Source organism: Eublepharis macularius, chromosome 1 (genome assembly GCF_028583425.1).
Source record: "Eublepharis macularius isolate TG4126 chromosome 1, MPM_Emac_v1.0, whole genome shotgun sequence".
Lineage (NCBI taxonomy): Eukaryota > Metazoa > Chordata > Lepidosauria > Squamata > Eublepharidae > Eublepharis > Eublepharis macularius.
The window spans coordinates 226,055,678-226,069,489 of NC_072790.1; the positions used below are offsets into that span (position 1 = coordinate 226,055,678).

The 13,812-nt window shown below is 45.1% G+C and overlaps 2 protein-coding genes across 2 annotated transcripts; one reads left to right on the top strand and one right to left on the bottom strand.

Annotated features, from left to right (window-relative positions):
- Positions 1-999: 999 nt before the first annotated feature.
- Positions 1,000-9,747, bottom strand: CCS (copper chaperone for superoxide dismutase). Its single transcript, XM_054997183.1, has 8 exons — positions 9,602-9,747; positions 6,018-6,090; positions 5,168-5,305; positions 4,602-4,782; positions 4,444-4,504; positions 3,466-3,543; positions 3,113-3,216; positions 1,000-2,416 (listed from the first exon to the last, which is right to left on the bottom strand). The coding sequence occupies exons 1-8, from the start codon at positions 9,638-9,640 to the stop codon at positions 2,263-2,265; spliced, it is 828 nt and encodes a 275-aa protein (XP_054853158.1). The 5' UTR covers positions 9,641-9,747; the 3' UTR covers positions 1,000-2,262.
- A 213-nt stretch (positions 9,748-9,960) lies between these two features.
- Positions 9,961-12,669, top strand: CCDC87 (coiled-coil domain containing 87). Its single transcript, XM_054995627.1, has one exon. The coding sequence runs from the start codon at positions 9,961-9,963 to the stop codon at positions 12,559-12,561; it is 2,601 nt and encodes an 866-aa protein (XP_054851602.1). The 3' UTR covers positions 12,562-12,669.
- Positions 12,670-13,812: the final 1,143 nt, after the last annotated feature.

Genomic DNA, 13,812 nt, shown 5'->3' on the forward strand with positions numbered 1-13,812 from the left:
ATCCCTTTATGCACTGCAGCCTTCTTTGTCAATGCATTGCTTTTCTCTGTAGCGGTGCAGTTTTTCCTAGGAACCAATCATTCAGATAATTGCAAGGAAAAACACATTGCTCCAGCATTTACTCCACTAGTATGACTGAAGGAAGCAGCTGGAATGCAGTTACACAATAAGAAGCAAGGAAGATTGTGGAAGTCTGGAACTAAGCAACCTACTTTAACAGTCCTGTAGAATGTTTATTGATGAAAGCACAAGTAGAAACAGATTTTTTACAGTAAGTGCATAGAAAAGAGATTTTTTTTGTCACCATCAGTGCTTATAAAGGTAAAAACCACAAGCCTGACATGCACAGTTACTTGTTTTTCTCCTTAAAGAGTTGCAGAAGTAGAACTTTCATTTCCTTACAGACTAGCTTATCAACTGACTAGCTTATCAACTGAGTTATATTCCTGTAACTCAGCTGTTTAAGTTACTTGTTCAACCATAAAATGGTATTTTCTACAGTGTATTGCACTATCTGCAAACCAGGCTGAAAAAAGTGCAGAAATCTCTTAAAAATACACGTCTCTGTATATCTTTTCAAGAAACATCACTATGTTCAGACATACACTATTTAAATACACTAGACAGCTTCATCTAGTAAAAAAATAACCCTCTATTTCCAGCTTTCCTCCTCCCTATTATACCTACAGAGGACAAGCTTGGACCTCTTCTCCACTGAACCAAGAAGGCAACATTCCATAGAAACGAAGCCATTAAAAGAGTTACTGTTGAACCCAGGCACTGGAACATGCACACATGTGCAGGCACACACACACACGTACCATGTCTCCAAAGCTCAATCAAGTAATGATGCAGGGCAAGAACCATAAACAGCTCTCCTAGATTTGATGAGTATGACTTTCAGTCCTGGAAATATTCCACAAATGATTCCTACCTAGAAACACACACATACAAAAAAGCAGAAAGAGGACCACCTGAAATTAACATGAGACCTGGAAGTTGTGTGTAAGGATGTAAAATTTAATGGTTGATTTAAGAACACAAGGAACAGGTCTAACAAATGCACACCTGAGAATTCTCTCTAAACATTCCCTTGGCCCAACAAGGAAAGAAGCAGAGTACCACTACCGCTGTTTCCATAATTCCTCCTCTAATCCCAGACAATAACATCCTTGAATTTTGCATTTAATCTATCAATCCAGAATAAGCAACCCATTGCATATAGGTAATTTCTGTCTTGGTTTATAATTCCCTGCTTTATCTATCAGCATGCACTGACAGTGGGAGAAAGCTGATCAGCTTAACTTTTCTGATTGCAAGTATGTGGCCAAACAAGTCATTTATGTTTATGAAGGTAGCTTCATACGCAGGATCACTGTGAGTTGCCCTCCTGTAAGACTGGAATGGCATCCTCTCCTGAAGCCCTACCATTGTGCCACATCAGGGAAGACTAAGACAATGTTTCAAAAAAGGAATCGTGCAATCATGTCTAAAATTAAGGCACTTTCATACAATACTCAGCGTTTAACATTATTTAAACACACCCATGATGGCACTAGTAAGCGTTTACTCACTGAAAGGTAACAATTTTCCATGAACTGGCATAGCCACTACCTGCAAATTTTCCTAAATCAAAGGACAGATTAAACAGCTGAGACATTCTCTCCACAACAAGGGGGCCTTTTCAAGATGCCACCTCCTCTCCACCACCACCTCCCCAAGGTAGGCTACTTGGCTTTTCAAAGTTGCATGACCAGTAGCTATCCAACAGGCTAAGTTTTGGCCTTTTTGCACCTTCATAAAGATGCACCATTTCCACCTGCCACAGGTAGTCATGAAGAACAAGAGCCAACCCTTTTAATAATGTGTGAGAGGGCCAGGGAAAGGACAGAGATCAGGGAAAGATGGTTGAGCAACAACAGCGGGGAAAGAGAAGTAAGCTCAACAGGGCAAGGCCAAAACATTTGAGTGCAGGAGCCTCCACCCAGAGGGCAAATGCTTCTCTTGGAATGTTTTTAGATGGAGCAAAGTTCACACTGAGGTACTATCCAATCTCCTCCACTTGTGAACAAGGCCAGCCTGTCAAAAATATACCCACCCCACCCACATCACTGCAAGGAGAAGATTGTTGTCAAGGTTTCTAGGCCTTGTATTGTGGTGGCTAGCCACAGATCAACCCCTTCAGTGCAAGAGCCATAAAGAGTCGTAGGCCAAGAAGACAGACAACTGGCAGCAGAGATGGTGCAGGATGAGTGAGATATCCTAAAGATGAGGGGTTGGCTGGCTGGCAGCCCTCCTTCCTGGCCCGGCTGCTGACCGTTCCCGTTCTTCCCATATCGTCACTCCATCACAGGTACATATTTTCTTGGGGTTCTTGAAGAGGCCAGCAGAGCGTGCAATGATTCCACAGGCCACTCTGAAAGCAAAGAAACACAGAGGGGGGATAAGGGCTGGCCAGGGTGGAGCACATTCCACATTTCTCCGGTGCAGAATTTAGAACCTTTTTGTAAGCAAGGTTTTAGTCCTTACTGCTGCACAGAGAAAGCTGAATGTGTGGACAATGCCAACTGAGCCCTTAGGAAGACAGAAGCTAAACAGGACTTCCAAGGGCTGAAGTTTCTATGCCTTGTGAAGCACTTTGCCCTTCTGCACAGCTACCAGGAGCTGAAAAATCTAAGCAAAATAAGCCAGCAGAAATTACTTTGAGTCTTCTTTGATGCAGCCTTTGGATTTCAAGGGCAGAGTGAAAATAAACGGGAGCCCAGTGGTATTTTAAACACAAGGTATCTTAAACACTCCAACAGACTAAAACAGCGATACCTTGGAACTATTAAGCACAGCATCCACATGTACGCAGATTTGATGCATTCTTGAGCAAGAGACCGAGATACTCCTTTCCTCTGCCTACCCTAAGTGCTTGTGCGCACCCAATCCACTCTTACGTTCTCAAAGCTTTCAGTTGTGAACAGGGATCAGCCTGTTCCATCTCCCCACCTCCTTTCCTTCCCCAGTTGCTCTGAACCCATCTAGCCCCATCGAGCTAAAAGCTTAGCACTTTTCAGCTTGCAGGGCCCAAGAACTCCTTGTCCAGGTCTGCACCTTTGTTTCTCACCTCTCGCCTGAATTGCCCGTGACTTTTGAGAGTGGATGGCTTCCACGGCCCAAGTCATCCTCTCCTGCGTCTACTACCAAAGAGCGCCCAATGATGTCATAGACCTAAGCGGGAAGAATAGCAAAGACTGGTACTCACCTTTTGGCAACTTCTATTTATCACAGTCAAGCAGGTGACAAGCACATGTTAAGCCCAATAGAGCTCAAAACAATTTGGCAGTGGGTTTCTTTAATTTGGAGTGGACTATGCAAAAATAGGCCAGGTTATACAGACACATCCTAAGCATACTATTGCCCTACTAGGCCTTACTAAAAAACTTGATCAGATGGCTCATCTGCTCCAGATGGTCTCACCTTCAATCGGTTGTCTTCCATCCTGAAGGAAGCCCTTCCATCAGCAGCAGCCAGGATATTTCCAAGATCCCCGGCATGCTGGAACATAAGAACACAAGACTAGCCATGCTGGATCTAACCAATGGTCAATCTAGTCTAATATCCCATTTGTAGCAGTGGCCAGTCAGTGGAGACCACAAAGAAGGGCCCAGAGGAACCAGCCAATACTTGTTGACTGCTCCCCAAAGCCTAACAATCAGAGGTATTGCAACTCTGAATCCAGAGACCCCATTTGGTTATACAGGCTAACAGCCAACAGTAGACCTATCCTCCACAAATCTGTCCCAACCCCCTTTTAAATTTACCCCCTTTTAAATTCATCTAGGCCAGCAGCCACCACCACATCTCCTGTCACTGAGGCCTGCAAGTCAACCACCCACTCATGTAATAATTCCTTTTGTTTGTCTTGAACCTACTGCCTGATTTATATGGTGACCCTGAGTTCTAGCATGATAGGAAAGGAAGAAAAGTTTCTAGCCACTGTCTGTACACAATGCATAGTTGCATAGACCTTTCCCCTTAACCTTTAGTTTAAGGGGAATAACTAAAAAGCCGCAAATGCTTTCCACTTGAAGCTGCCTTATACTGAATCACATCATCAGTCCATGAAGGTCAGCATTGTCTACTCAATCTGGAATGACTCTCTCAGGCAGATGTCTTTCACATCACCTACTGCCTGGTCCTTTTAAGTGGATATGCTGGGGATTGAACTTGGGACCTTCTGCATGCCAAGCAGATGCTCTACCACTGAGTCACATCCCCTTCTCATACGCCAGGAGAGCCAATCCCATTATCATTTTGGTAGCTCTTTTTTTGGCACTTTCCTCCCAAACTCTTCAATATTCTTTCTGAGATGCGGCAACCAGAACTGTACGCAGTATTCAAAGTGAGACCACACTAGGGACTTGCATTTCTATATGTGAAGATGCAGCAACTTACCCTGTGCAGGTCCTGTGGGCCCCCATGGCACTCCCCATCAGGGTTGAAGTGGTCCCCACAGCTGTGTTGTGCAGAAGCAAAATTAGGGATTTTGACACTCTGAAAAATGAAGGTCCACCCAACCACAGCCTTCCGCCCCAATGGATGATTCTTCTCACCTGTCACAGAAACCAGAGATATCCCCAAACTCGTGAACATGCAGGCCATGTGGGCCAAACTCCAGACCATCAATGGTGCCATCAATAAGGCATTTCTCTTCAGAGACCTGCAAAAACCTCACCACACCCTGCACCAGTCCAGGGCCAGACACCATAGCCACAGCTGCATTGCCAAATGGTTCTAAGAGGGAATACAAAAATCAGAAAAGCATACTTTTCATCTATAGGGTATTGGTCGTTTTTTGCCTACAGAACAAACAAGTAGAAATAATAATAGCACCATTTTATACATGGAGAATTGAAGGTTAAGAAATCTACAACAGGAGTTGTATTTGAACCCAGGACTACCCCATATGCATCTAACGTTCAAGATACTTATTCTCTGTAATGACATCTATTTATACTAATCGCTGGTTCCTGACAGAGCTACAAATCCCAGAGACCATTTGAGAGGGAAAAAGCCATGACACTGGAAAATTGTTTTTAAAGGTTTTAAGTTTGTTGTGTACGTTTTCAAGAAAGAGGGTAAATGTTGGGGAGGGAAGATGAGGCGGGTTGAGACTTACGTGGCACAGTGCCCCCCATTCCTTTTAGCACAGCCTTGCGTCCTGTGCTTTCCAAAAGGCTCTGGACCTTCTCAGTTTGGAGATTGGTCTCTAGTAGCACACTCTGTGAATCTAGATTGACATCAAGCACCTGTACACCTGGAGGGAAATCAAGGCGAAATAAGAGATACACACCAATATGTTAAATCAGCTCTGCTCTACTGTGCAATTAAATTGATTGCCTCCCCCCCTCCACCTGGGCCCTACCTCGGTCCTAGCCACAAACTTTTTTCATATCACTGCCATTTTAAAAAAACAGATAGAACTGAGAAAATAGCAGCAATTGTGAGCAGCAGGAAAAGGTTTTGGGATGAGGCAGAGGCTGGGTTGAAGACGCCTGATACAGACGGCAGATTCCTTTGGGGGAAAGAGGGTGACAGAGATGCATAAGACCACCAGCAGTGTGGAGACAGCAAAGAGGAGAAAGTGATACAGGTATGAAATGCATGGATCGGAACAACATTTGCACACAGCATATTAACCAACAGAATACCCTTTCAATTTATGCAGAATATGTCTGTGGGTGGACAGAAAGGAACCAGAAACACCAGAACGGCTACCACTTGCTATAGATCACTCGGTATCTCTTTCATCATACTCTCAGTTGTGAAAGTTCTGGGGCACCTGTCTCTGTGCTGTCTGTAAACATGCTAGCAGAGCTATTCCTACAAGGCCTTTTAAAAAACTTGTGCATTTCAGATACTATAAGCAGCGGGAAAACACATGCAGGGGTTGGGGTTCAGCAGAGAAAGAAGGGAATGTCTGCTCCACAAATGGAGCTTAGAAGAGTAGTCCCAGCCATTCACATTACCTGGTACTTCTTGGAGAGCTGCTTGAACAGCCTCCACACAATTCTGGCAGGTCATCTGGACAGCAAACTCCAGCTGCATAAAAGAGAAGCATCACATGCCAATTGGTGGTCGTGGCCCATCCAAGTACTAACCCTGCTTAGCTTCTGAGATCTGGCTATACCATGCCACCTTCAAATAGTGTAGCATACTGATTTATATACTGAGCAGTATTTCCACCTCCCAAGTTCCAGTAAGTGGGGATGGTGGGGGAGATATTTAAAGGGCTGTTTCTTTTTAAAAAAAAATATTGACCAGCCTATTTTTGTCTGAGCCCGGATAATCGATGCCCCAATCTTCACAATCCACCTTTCCTTAAAAAGTCTCTTTCATTTGGTCTGAATACTCTGATTTGCTGATCGTACAGAATTCCCCATGTTCCTTCTCTTATGGGACTCCCTACCCCATTATCTCATAGCACAAGTAGCTGCACAGAGCATGGATGTGATACAAGGCAGATAAAATCCAATGATTATTTTTAAAAGTACTAAAACAGGATTTTTAAAAGAACAGTTACATTAGAAACCACCTGGTTTAAGATAAAATGTGAGTTTTTAAATGACAAATGTTTAAAGTTTATATGTGACCTATTAAAAGTTACCCTTTATCCGATTATATAAAAGACAAACCATATTGGTGACAACTCCCCTTTTATCCTCTTGCACCTCCAGAGGGCGCCACCATGGTGAGAAGCCCAGGCAAGGCATCCCATCCCTCTGGAGGGTGTTCCCTTTTCTAGAGCCCGTTTTTTAAAAAAAATGGGCTTGGTTGCTAGTTAAGCATAATGAGTTAAGCTTACTTTACTATGTTAAAAACCACACACAAACAATTACAGGTAAAAGATCTAATTTACAAACTTAAGAAGAGGCTTGCAAGAGCAGACCGGTAGTCCATCCAGTCCAGCACCCTGTCTCACACAGGAGCCAACCAGTCACTATGAAGGGCCAGGGCACAGAGCCCTGATGTTGCCTCCTGACTCTGGTGTTCAGAAGTGTTCTGCCTCTGGGAGTGGAGGTTCCTTTTAGTCACCATGGGTAAAGGGTAAGTGGATTACAGACGGGTTTTTATTCTCAGACCCTTTGATATAATGTTCAGTCTTCTGCATCTGGTGAGAAAGGTATCTGTTTGTGCCTGTGCAAGTTTCTTCACAAGGTTGATGGATTTTATTCTGTACGGCTAAATGTGGTGTCTTCCATGGAGAGAGATCAAGATGGGTAGCCTTGTTAGTCTGTCTGTAGCAGTAGAAAAGAGCAAGAGTCCAGTAGCACCTATAAGACTAACAATTTGTGGTAGGGTATAAGCTTTCATGAGTCACAGCTCACTTCTTCAGACTCCTGCTGTGACTCACAAAAGCTCATACCCTACCTATACGTGCCACTGGACTCTTGCTCTTTTCTACTGCTACAGACAAACACGGCTACCCATCTTAATCTATCTCCATGACTAATAGCCACTGATGGATCTTTAAGAAAAAGAACACCACAAATATGACATGCTGTGACAATTAACAGATTCAGTCTTGCAGCTCTAGTTTGCTTAATGGGAGTATCAGGGAAAGGCTCACGCCATGAGGTTGGGGGGCAGTAATGCCACTATTAGCTGAATGGTTGATAAATATTCATAGGGTTGGATCCTGCAGAATGCTCTCCAGCTCACAAAGAAACATGTTTTTGCAAGTAATTATAAGCCCTTACTTCTGGACAGTTCTGGGTATTTAATCCCACTGAAATCACTGTTACCGAAAGTACACCTATATCAACGGTAGATGGGATCTTCAACTAAGCAACTTTGCTTGAAACAAACGTGTATACAGCAAAAACAGAACGTATTTCACAGTATTTCATATCTGGCTCCCTTGTCTCTAAGCAAATACAGTTCTGCAGTGCAGATGGATGTGGGTTGTGTAACTAGAAGTTTTGCATTGAGTATCTCAGCAGCATGAAGTCAAACATTCACTTGCAAACCCATTTTGCATTTATAAGAACCAGCTGGGCCTCGTGATAAAGAAGCATAACTGAGCCATCCGGGCCTGGTAACTACCACACCCTTACCACATCCATGCCTGTGCTACAACCAACCTCGCACAACTTGGGATCCTCCAAGCTGAGTGCAGCCCACCAGATGTGGATCAAAGCCTGCCTTCTGTCTTTATGGTCTTAGGCAGGTGACCACAGAAATTTACCAAACCCATTACAAGTTCTCCAGTATTTCTCAAAAGGCACACTACTCCCCATTCCACAAAGGCAAGGAACCCCTGCCACTATGGGTTCTGGCCAGGAACTAGCAGTAACCTGTAACAGAGTAGTCACAACCTATCACACTATGGCACCCTTCCTCCAAAGAGCTCAGGGAAGCACATATAATTCTTAATCCCCCATTTTGCCCATACAAAAACCTGTGTGGTAAATTAGGCTGAGAGACAGGGTGACCAACCTACAGTCACCAAATGAACTTCTTGTCTGAGTGCAAATTTGAATTTGGTTCCCTGGATTTCTACTCTGTCATTCTAACCACTTGGAGCCTGTGATGTTTGCTGCCTCACTGAGTAAAGGCGACATCTCTCTCTCTTTAACACTGAAGTCTCCATACTTTAAACATGTACATAACCTTTGCCCTGCTCTATCTTCTGTGTGCAAGGTAATTGGAAGAGGGAAGAGCAGCTTCAGACTAGCTTATAAGAATCCCTAGCACTAGAAACTGGCAAGCAGTCAAGCCGGCTGTTTCTCTTCTGTCCAACATTTAAACCATTTGTTTAATGCTTTTCAATCTCCCCCCTAGCATTCATCACCAGTAAATAAACCTTATGGCCACCACGGCCCCCCTCCTTTGATACCAACACTCTTGCATACCCAGGGGCCATCATTCCAGTCAGGGGCCTGTCATTCCAGTCCCAGAGCCCCTCTGTCACACCCAGGGGCCGTCATTGCACTTAGGGGCCTGTCAATCCAGTCCTAGAACAGTCTATCTGGGCCCAGAGACTTTCCTTCAAAATCCATTCCACGTTTTCTTTGCACCTTTTTTTTGCTCTAATGTGTTTCAATGGAGCCCATGCAAGTAAATGGGCATTCCAGGTTCCCACTATTGCCAATGGGCATTCAAGCCTCTCCCATTATTTTCAATGGGCAATCCTGTCATTCCTTTTAGTACATCCTCCCGCACATTCCCCTTTCTCCACCGCTCAGCCCACCTCCATCCATAGCACGTCCGCCTTACAACCACTCCCTTCTCTTCCACCCCACAAGACCATAAACAGCTACGGTAAACGACGCAGAACAAGCCTTTCTCCTCAGCCCCACTGCCACCAGACATGTCTCCTCATTTCCTCCCCAACAAGGAGACCAACTCTTTCTGAAAGCGTTTTTAACAGCTGCTCAGCAGACGGAAGATCAACAGCAGTATCTCCCCAGCACATCAGGCCAAAGAGAGCTTCACCCACTGAGCTGCATGGGCTAGAAAGCCTAAGAACCAATGTCCAGCATGGGGGAACTGTCGTGCTCTCCCTAGTGATAATGGGGTGTGTGTCGGGGGGGGGGGTGTCTCTTCTTACCCGACAGCTTATTCCGCCCCCTCCAGAGGCTGCCTCCATTTCGTAACACCCTCCTTTCGTTAATGGAAATATTTCCCACCCGGACTCATTTGAACACAGCACACAGTGTTAGCAGGTCGGTTTTGCCTGAACCAGTTCTACGACCTTTATTCCTTCAGGAGGCGGGCCAGCGACGTTGGCCCCTCCCTTTCTCCGCAAGCGGCTTCGGGGAAATCCTTTCCGTCGCTATGTTTCAGGGGCAGAAACAGACACACACGCCGAACGTTCCGACCGGAAGAAAGTCGGCGCAACACCTTCCGGAGAACCGTTGCTATGGCTACCACAATAAACATAGCTTAGCTTTGCTCCCTTCCTTCGCTATGGCGACTTCCTGCTCACCTGCTACCGATCATGGGCTGTACGCCCTGGAGGACACGGAACAGGCGGCTCAGAACCTGAACAGTCAATACCAGCGCATCCTGGCTCCACTGTCCCTCTTCCCCACTACGTGTAATCGGTTGAGGGGCCCCGTTCTGAAAGAGACCTCTTCTCTTTCGCCTTCTACGCAGAAGCCCGGTGTGCCCCTCTCTTTGGCCGCCTTTACGCAGCTAGTAAAAGGGCGCTTGGAATTAGGGCCACAATGGGAGAACGTGTGCGCTCGGGCGCAGAGGGTCTTTCGGGAGATCATCCTCGCTGAAGTGAAACGCATCTGGAAGGATGCCCAGCACTCGTTGTATGACCCAGCCTTCAGCCCCCAGGTGAACCGGGAGATTTACCAGAACCTAGTGGCCTACATTGGCTTGGTATGCCATCATCTCTTCCTTCATTACCTGTGCCTGATGGACCACTGCCGGGCCCTAGGCGTCTTCACTGACTGTGCCAACCTCACCCGCTTTTCTGCCCAGCTCTCCCTGGACTGCTCCACTTTCCTCAAAGTGTCTGCTGTCCGGCATCGGCTAGTGATGGAAATGAAGATTCTGCAAAACCGCCAGCCAGAGCAAACTGGGAGGAGTCAATTCAGACATACCTCAGCTCGCCATTTGGGATGCCGTTTGGGCTTTACAATTAGCCATTTCATCAAGCTCATCAGACCTCACATGCAAACACTGAGACAGAAGATAGCAAAGGATATAAAGGAGTTGGAGGACTTACCTACACTGGATTTAAGCAAAATAAAGCACTTACTGCCTGTGCCAAAGCCTGCTGCTCTTTCCATGAGACAAGCGACATGTGCTGCAGTCACAACACCTTGTCCCCCTACCCCTGGCTCAGGAGCCAAGATTAAACGAGAACATGCTCATCAGACTGTCAAGAGGAGCAAGTCACTGCCCAACATGAGAATAGGGCAGCTCTTAGCAGATGAACTTGGAATCAAATTATTTATTCGCCCCCTCACCCCTGATCTGCCTTGTCACTATGCAGAGTCTACAGAAGATGGTGAACTCAAGGTGTCGAAAAACCTGACTGAGGACCTCCGAAGGCTGGTGCAAGGTTCCATTCTGAAAAAGAGCCAACGGAGAGCTGAACTGGATGAGGATTCAGAGCTTCCTCCCCTCATTAAAGCCCTGACGTGGCGCAAGTCTAATGAAGTCCACTGCGAGCAGCTCCAGAGGATGCTTTGTTCCCTGCAGCAGGAACACATTAGTGAGACGCAGCGGAGACACACCATTATTGCTGCACCAGCCAGCCACCCTCAAGCTGCCACAGTGAACCTTACAGTTCACAATAGGATGGTGGTGAAAGCAGCAGATTTACAAGTATCTGAAAGAACATACCTTGAAACTGTGGTCGTAGACAGATACCCAGTAATATACAATCATCTCCTGGGGGAGATAGACAATGCTACCAGCAAAACATTAGATGCAAATCTTTCTGCTGGGGAAGATGTCAAGAAGATGTACATGGAACTGATGAATACCATCCCAAAAGACTACCAGAAGCTTGATATAGGGCCCTTGATAGAACCTCCTGCAGTGAGCATAGAACTATCAACCTGCTTTGCTTCCTCAACACTGACTAGAAGAAAATGTGAGCAGGTCATCAATGAAGAACTGAGTAAAATCCTGCCAGCTGGACCATTCATCCTTGAAGAAGTAACAGATACACCCACAACCCGAAATCTACCTTTCGAAAAGAAGTTATCTAAAAAACAGCGTGCCTCTTGGTTCAAATGGTGGAAAGCAACCTTCAACACTGACGATTACCTAAAATATATCAGCACAAAGGACTCAGACTATTTACAAGTTATATTTCATTTGTATAACTATGAAGAGGAGGAGGAAGAGGAGCATCCCATAATAGATGAGGCTGAAATTAAAAAACAGGAGGTGGTGAGGAAAGAGACAAGAAAGCAAGCTGCAGAGCTTCAGTCCAAGAAGGAAGAGTACCAGCCTGGGGAATGGAACTTCAACACCATCTCAATGGGTGGGCTAGGAACTTTTTTTGGCTATGACCACAAACCTGAGGATCTCAAGGTCTTACAGAGAAGGCTGGAAAGACTGTGGACAGTTCTTCATTTCACTCAACAGGAGAGGCTAGATATGGCAATTAAGTACAGTTCCAAAAGATACTACTTGCTTCTTCCACATATGCTGCAGTCTTGGGAGATGGCAGCACAGTGCATCCAGGACCGGGAACTCTTGCTGTCTGAACTGGAAAGCTTTGAACAAATGGCTTCAGATCCAAACCGCTTCTTCAACAGGGCTACCAGATCCTTTGCAATGCGAATGAAAGAATCTAGAATCAGGAGCCACCTATACTCTAAGTTGTCCCAGTATGACTCTGAGCTCTGCATCATCTTGAATCACATCAAAGAGACATTCAATGACACTGTGACCTTCAAGGGACGTCCATACCTGGAGAAAATGGAATGGGACATAGTGGAGATGATGTACTGGCTGCAACAGGAGCGGCGTGCTAGCAGCCTGAAGAAAGTAGTCCAGAGAGGTCAGAAGCAACAGATGCTACCTCCACTTACTTAGACTCGCATCATTGCCCAATTTGTTATCCCTTAGAGACACTATTTCAGGACTTGTCTCCACATATGCCAAATTCATTCAGATTTTCTAGTTTTTCAGCCAAGCGAAAGGCGTTACCAGCAGCACATGGAAGCAGCCCCAAGCACTTTTAATGTAATAAAATTATTTTTAATTGAACACTGGCAGTTACTCCATGTTCTTTATTGCCACAGGAAGGGAATTCAAGGGTGCTCCCAGGATTCAGACAAACAGCCATAATTACCAAGGGGAAATTGTCCAGCTAAATGTGTAGTTGCATAATTATCAAGTGCAAAAACATAGCTTTCCATTGCCTGGCTGATTTCACATTCCACAGGGATTCTAGGAGTTACGTAAAAATTCAGAATAGTACAAATGTTGAATTTCTGATACATTCAACCTAAAACATCTTTAGTAGGGCAGCATTTTTCTACGCTTCTATGGCTGTCATCCAGTAGATGTAATGGTCCACAGACCATATCAAACCAACTGAACCTTTAACCTTCACAAAAATATTCAGGATGATGAACACAAAGGCCAACTGTGAAGACGTCCAGGAGGATCGCCACAAATTGAATGGGAATGTGGCAAATGATGTTGAATGTAAGTGTAAGGTGATATGCTATGGGAACAAAAACCCCAAACTTGAGTTCTATGCTAATGGAGTTTGAAGTTGCTGAAACTGAGAGGAAAAGAGACCATGGGGTCATATTGGATAGAGGATACTACAAAGGTCAAGTTAAAAACCTTTAAAATATATTCAAAGTAAATGTGTACCCAGTACTCAAATTAAAAACACGGGGCCCGATTAGCAGGCTGCACACGTGCTTAAAATAGGTATAACATACTCCAAATACAGTTGACACCATCAAATGACCAACAGTAAACCTGACTAATGATTTCAGGTAAATGTGTACATGTATCTTTAAATGCTTGGTTTGAGCTAGGTGAAGAGTAGGGGGTGAGAGGAATGAGTGAGCAATATGATTGGTTGACTAAGATTGTGGGCGGAGTGAATGGAGTTCAGGAGGAGGGGGAAAGGGAGTTAGAAGAAAGCAGGCTGTGTGCTGCCTGAATATGTTGAAGTGTTTATGAGAGAAATATGACCTGTGTGGAACCTGAACTGAGCATGTTTGTGAAAGGACACTCAAGTCAGGGAAAGAGAGGCCAGCTGTGTGCTGCCTGAGCAGGTTTAATATTTCTGTGAATGAGAGTCAGAGAAAGAGGCTAGCTGTG

Coding starts and splice junctions, on each gene's coding strand:
- CCS (XM_054997183.1), bottom strand. CDS start 9,640: ATGGAGGCAGCCTCTGGAGGGGGCGGAATAAGCTGTCGG. Junction 6,091..9,601: donor GGGGCGGAATAAGCTGTCGG/GTAAGAAGAGAC, acceptor TCTTTTATGCAG/CTGGAGTTTGCTGTCCAGAT. Junction 4,783..5,167: donor AATGGGGGGCACTGTGCCAC/GTAAGTCTCAAC, acceptor ATTCCCTCTTAG/AACCATTTGGCAATGCAGCT.
- CCDC87 (XM_054995627.1), top strand. CDS start 9,961: ATGGCGACTTCCTGCTCACCTGCTACCGATCATGGGCTGTACGCCCTG.